Here is a 6736-nt window from a genome sequence, read left to right as displayed (position 1 = left end):
GAACATTAACTTGTAGCTGTGCACCTGTATTTTTTCTAGATGTGCGTATACTACTTCTAATCAACTGAAGTATTTGACATAAATAGGGTTAGGGTTAACCCTCATAAAGGTGAACATGCTCCTGAAAATCAGTTTCAAGAGGCAAATATCTCCCCTTAATAAAAAAGTTAAAGCTATCTCAAACTTAGTGCTTTATTCTACTGGAATAATATTACTCTACCTGAAATCATTACTGGGAAACATTGTTGAAAACTACTCTATTAGAAACATTACTGAAAATATTACTCTACTGAGAACATGAGTCCTCTACTGGAAATGAAGGCTGACTTGCAGTACACTGACTGAAGAACTATCGGTCAAATGATGGCATAATATCATGTTCTCTCGGTTTGTTTCAGACTGTATCTCCTCACATCTCTCTAGATGTTGGTTCAGTACCTGTGAGGTGTCGTGGTTGAAGATGATGGCGTTCAGATCTCCACAGTTGTAGTGCTTGATGAGATCATCTGTGGTGTACGGGACCTGTAAACTTCCATCCCGGAGACTTTCCTGCTGCAGTAGAGTTTGATTCAGAGCAAAAATCACCTGAAAAATACAAACACAGCAATGCTTTCATGTTTACCTCATTTACACCAAAACACCACCTGTTTTATTCAAATGAACACACAGTAATAACATAATGAACATAAGCAATGGATCTTACTTGGTACACGACTGATTAAAAGATCATTTTGATTATTTGGATAAAATTATGTATATATTTTTGGATGTTTGACTGTTTGCAAAACTCACTGCCACAATGCTAGGGTGTTGTAGGTGGCTTTATGAGCATTGCTAGGCAGTTTCAGGGTGTTGTGGGAGGTTGCTTACTGGTCAAAGTGAAAAGAGTCCAACCTCATGCCTTTATGATATTCTAGTCTCTAGATATCACTTGAGTCCCTCCTTTACTGTGAGTCTATGGCTATGTCATTTTTTAGTGCGTTGCTATGCGGTTGCTAGGGTGTTCGGGTGATTTTTAGTGTGTTGCTCTGCAGTTGCTAGGGTGTACGGGTTGATGTTTAGTGCACTGCAATGCGGTTCATAGGGTGTTCTGGGTGATTTTTTTTGTTCATTGCAATGTGGTTGCTAAGGAGTTTGGGGTGATTTTTTAGTGCCCTGCTTTACAGTTGCTAGGGTGTTCACGAGGATTTTTAGTGCATTGCTATGTAGTTGCAAGGATGTTCTGTGTGATTTTTTGTCTTGCTATGTGGTTGCTAAGGTGTTCTGGGTGATATTTAGTATGTTGTTATGCAGTTGCTAGGGCATCAGGGGTGATTTTGTTTCTAGATATTTAACCTGTTAGATATGTCTTGGGCATCTGCGACACATCGGCGCATCTCTCAGATCGCGTCTTTGAATATTCACACATAGCGATCGTCGCTCACAGGAGCGAGCACCGATTTGCCTCTGATTTCAGGATTTTGTCGGCAATCTCCATTAACTGTCGGCGCGTGGAAAATCAGGGCTAAAATCGTGTAGTGTAAACTCAGCATTAGTGTATTGCTTTCAGGTACTATGATTTTCGGGATGATTTGTAGTGCATTAATATGCGGTTGCTAGGGTGTCAGGGGTGATTTTGTTTTGGTGCGTTGCTTTATGGTTGCTAGGGTGTTTGGCATGGTTTCTAGTGTATTGCTTTCTGGTTGCTAGGTTCTTCTTGGTGATGTTCAGTGTGTTGTAATGTGGTTGCTAGGGTGTTCTGAGTGGTTTCTTACTGGCTCAAGTGAAAAGAGTCTGTGTGATGTTCTGCTCACTAGATCTGACTGGAGTCTCTCCTTCAGTGTAAGTCTATGGGGTTTTTTCAGGTGATCTGTTAGTAAAGTAGCATCACACTCTCTCCTCAACAACACACATGATTTGAGGGATCATTCATGTCTAGAACAGGATGACTTACACACTGAACACTGTTTTATACTTACTGTTAGAGGTTTGATCAGGTCACTATGAGTGATAGTACCTCAGCAAACACCAATAAAAACAGAAAACTAAACAGAAGCACTTCATTCCTCTCTTAAATTCCAGAATGAAGGTCTGATTGAAACACAAACAGCAGCGTGAGTGAATGTCTCACAGATCAAAGACTTTGTGCAGCATTTCTTTCAATTAGTTCAGCTTCAAGAGCTTCTGTTGCTTCTGTTTCAGCAGCCCACCATGAAATTCTGTTGTTTACACACACACACACACAGATCACTCACAATAGCTCCTCATCCTAGCAAGTTATTTGTTCCCAACAGGAAAATCAATCAACTTTCCTCCACCTGTGAGACTGCAAAGCTGCAAATGAGTTTAAGAGTTCTTTCTCTCTCTCACACACACACTCATCCGTGCATTGGGTCCTTTCATAAGCGCTGATGACACTCTCTGGCCCCGTCCGGCATTGTTTCGGGGGCTCGTCCGAGAGAGGAGGGCAAAGCCCAGCAGATGCCTTCTCATGCGGGACAAAGAGCCCCCCATCGGCCCCTCAGTGCCCTGCGCTTTCATCCTGCACGCATCAAAGCCACTGCTCTGCATTTGAAAGCGCGCCGGCTTTATGCTGCTCAAATTAGCCTATCGCCACCCCACTAGCCCTTAAACTACCCGATACAAAACCCCTCTCGCTCTCTCCATCTGCTCCCGGCCGAAGCATCTTCAACCCCCCATGCAAAACAGCCTTTCAGCCCCTTAAATTACAGCACAGAAGAGAGGGGGAGTGATAAGAAGACAGAGCTGAACGAATCCTTTCTTCCTGTGATACGGTCTGTTGTGTCTGTTCTGTGGGTCAGCACTCACATTCACACTCACACACACAATCCAGAGTGAGTTCAGATCAAAGCACTCTATGAAAGTCAATGATTCTGCTTTGTGATGGAAATGACTTGTTATAAGACAGACAGAAAACACAGCAGAAATATTCTATAAAGGGGCGTTCACACATTAAGCGACTAGCAGTGATAAAGTCACCTGAAGTCTTTCACTTTCAGTTGGAGTTGACAATTTTAGGTGACATGAGTGACAGCGAGCAGTGCAACAACTGAGCAGAGTTGCGAGAAATGTGGTGCTTCCAGCCCTTATTCTCTGGGCCTCATGTGGGAAAATTCTATTTCTTGAATGTTTAAAGTGGCTTCTTTTTCAAATTACATGACAGATAGTCTAAAAGACATGTCGGGTCGATCAAACAAGCAAATCAATGTTTTGAAAAGGGTCACAGAATCACAGTGTTTACACTCTTCAAGTCAAACTACAGATGACCATGACATTTAGATCATCACTAGAAGATGGAAGTGAAAGGTTAAGGTCATCTGTTGAGATCTTCCAGCAGATGTTCCTCAGACATCAATCTGTGATGGACACCTGTCTGTCAGCAGTGATGGACAGTCTTCACAGTCACTTGCTAATGGATGGCCGTTAGAGGCATTAACCTCGTTTCTCATGACATCATCCGTCGGCTGTTTTCCCAGCAGTTAATAACACAAACATACTGCATGCCAGTGACATCATCATCAGCCCGTCACATTCTCTCGCGCTGCAGTATTTGTGAATGGACTCTGATAAGTGGTGAGATCTTCCCACGCTGCCCTGCGTGTGTTTCCATCAGTGACAGTGTGTTACTGACGTACTGTACGGCTTCAAACGGACACGCTGCAATCAAACTCAGAAGCAACAGAACACCTGAGGAAGACTTTCACGCTCTGTTGTCTTTATTTGTTCATTTGTTTCAGTGCTTCTAGTAATGAAACATTAGCATTAGACTGAGGGCAAGAGTCGGGTTTTGAACAGTCTCAGTCTACGTTTTAGCTTCTACTGGTATTGTCGAGTGTGGTGGCAGCGGTCCATAAGAAGCTCTTTTTATCAATAAACATTGATTTTCAATCACACAATTCATTTAAACCGCACAAGGATGACTTTAAGACATTACAGCCTAATTTTCAACTTTGTGAAAAGCGCTATACAAATAAAAATGGATTTGGCTTGAAACAGCGCAACAGACTTTATTTGCTGTCAATCCCTGTGCAGAGTTCTTTATCTTAAATGTCGACGACTCCAGAGTAACTCAACTGGCATCACTAAAAGCTACTCAAGGTTCATCTAACAGCCATAAACATTGCCGTCAGACACTGAGAGTGGGTTCAAAACCAACATGTGAAACGTCCTGCTGACAGTTTCGGTTCCAGTCTCACTGTGGACGATGTCTCTACGTGGAAAATGAAAAGGGTGGTGGCACGGGATCAGGGTATGTCCAGATGTGCAGAGCTGCATGCACAGGTATGAGGGAGTTCTTTGATAGACTACACGGCGATATTGCCTTATTCTTGAAATGGTTGGTCGATAACCATATGTATCACGATATACATATCTGTATGGGAAGTGATTCAAAAACTTTAAAAAAAGGTCATTTTTTTATTTAAAGCGATGTCCAAAGTAGACCTGTCTTGTCCAGTGCAATAAAGCTAGGGATGGAAATTTCCAGTCATTTTGTAGTCACATAAAAAAACAATATATCGACTACTTGAAATTTAGAATTTGAGTTCAGCCTTTGAACCTGAAAAAAATAGTTTTATGCTTAAACAACAACATCTAGATTAAAAAATCACCCAAAAAAACAACATTTGCATTCACGCAAGCCTTCTGAAGCGATACAATCACTTTAAATAATTTAATGTTTCTGGGTAAACTATTCCTTTAACAACATCCACAGTGCCAACCAATGCATCGACTTGACAGATTTAGGTGAAAAAAGCAGTTTCCCCACGGCAGGTAAAGACACAAAGGAAAATCACATTGCAATATTCGAGTAGTGTTTTTACTAGTCGAATATTTAAAGCTGAATGAGTACTCGATTAATCGAGTACTTGCCCCTAAATGAAATAACCCCTCCATCACATATTGATTAGATTTAGTCTTCCTTTTAAAACATTTACAAATATTTCCTAAATGCCATCTGTTATTTAGACAGATTAAGAAAAATAAGAAAGTAAACCATTTATGAGGCATGAAAGAGTCTTCCATTCTCTCATCTGTAACACAAAACTAGCTAATGACAGAGACAATAATATAATAATTGTAATATGATTATTTGTAGCACATCCTCAAACTGGAACACACATTCCCGACCATGCCACACATTTCTACCCGTGTATCTGTCCTCATTTTATCAGCGAGTACATGCAGCAGTCTGTGTATGTGAAGAGAAATGTAAGAATCTGTGTGGAATCTGTGGCCCCTCCATGCATCTCCTGTGGGGCCCGTCGGACACACCGTCTACATTCACTCATTCTACCATTTACCTTTAGTGCTCGGCCCAGGACACATATGTATATGCTGTCTGAAAAAATCAATGTCACACACGAAGGAAGAGTGGCTGCGCTTTGATTGACAGCTTCATCCGGCCCACACAGGCAGTCTCAGCCAATCAGCTTCAGGACGGGTGAACTGACAAACCTGCACAAACCGCTGAATGTTGCTCTAGATGAGCTGCTTTTATGATTTAAAAAGATGTTAAACTGCTTGTGTGATTAACACATACATTTGTCCTGCTCATGTTTCGTGAATGAGGCCGAAGGATCCTAAACATTAATGCAATTCCCTCTATATAGGAATTAACTTCTCTTGTAAGACGGCAAATGGTCCAGAATACAGCAGCCAGACTGCTGACAGGGGCCCGTAAGCGTGCCCATATTACTCCTATTCTACACTCTCCTCACTGGCTGCCAGTTCGATTTAGAATTGATTATAAAATACTTATTTTCATTTTTAAATCCCTAAATGGTCTAGCGCCTTCCTACCTTGCTGACCTGTTGCATATGCACAAGCGTCAGAGATCCCTCAGATCGTCTGATCAGAAGCTCTTGATAGTCCCTTGAACTAAACTGAAGATGAGGGGCGACCGTGCTTTTGCGGTAGCTGCCCCTAAACTGTGGAACAGTTTCCCTGTTTATATTAGATCAGCATCAACAATACATGATTTTAAAGCTAAATTGAAAACATATTTTTTCACCTTGGGATTTAATTAATCCTAAAGGTTGTGCTTTGTATTTCTGTATTATTTGAGTGTTCTATGTGTATTATATTGATATTTTTACCCTTTTGTATTGAACAGCACTTTGGCCAACCTCTGCTGTTTTAATTTGTGCTTTATAAATAAATTTGAATTGAACTGAATTAAAAATACACATAAATACAACAATAAATGTGCAGTTGACAAATTTTGAAAACTTATTTTCTTCAACATTTTAGCTTAAAATAGATTGTTATATATATATATATATATATTACAGCGCTCTGGAATTCTCGATTCCGATTGATATTTCTAAATAACGATATCGTACCGGTAATCTGGGTCATCTTTCCTAAATCTTGGATTACTCTGCGATCTCTAGAAGTAAGCTAATAAAATAAGTTCAACTCTAATCAATAATTTATGACCATATATTTGTATAGTTAGCAATGATTGGTTCATCAGAACTGTGACGCAAACCCAACATGGAATTCAGCTGTTTCTGGAGACTCCGCAGTCTCTTTCTTCTCACATAATAATATAAGGGTTAGGTTTAGGGTTAGATTAGGTTAGGTTAGGTTAGCTAACACTAACCAAAGTCTAAACTCAGTTCCTGCATTTGCAGTTTGGAGATTCCACCAGCAGGTGTTAATAAAGTTCATGTCCAAACTCTGAAAATATAGTGGAACATCAAACTATGTCCTTGACAATCACTATTTTATG

The 6736-nt window shown here is 40.5% G+C and overlaps 1 protein-coding gene across 1 annotated transcript in view; it reads right to left on the bottom strand.

Moving 5' to 3' along the window:
• LOC127433331 (metalloprotease TIKI1-like) overlaps positions 1–6736 on the bottom strand; it is a 67921-nt gene that overhangs the window by 37844 nt on the left and 23341 nt on the right. Inside the window, exon 3 of the mRNA XM_051685133.1 lies at positions 439–585. Within this exon, the coding sequence (XP_051541093.1) occupies positions 439–585 (147 nt within the window). The remainder of the gene's footprint in view (positions 1–438; positions 586–6736) is intronic.

The sequence above is a fragment of the Myxocyprinus asiaticus genome, chromosome 4 (genome assembly GCF_019703515.2).
Source record: "Myxocyprinus asiaticus isolate MX2 ecotype Aquarium Trade chromosome 4, UBuf_Myxa_2, whole genome shotgun sequence".
NCBI lineage: Eukaryota > Metazoa > Chordata > Actinopteri > Cypriniformes > Catostomidae > Myxocyprinus > Myxocyprinus asiaticus.
This window is presented reverse-complemented; position numbering and strand designations above follow the sequence as displayed.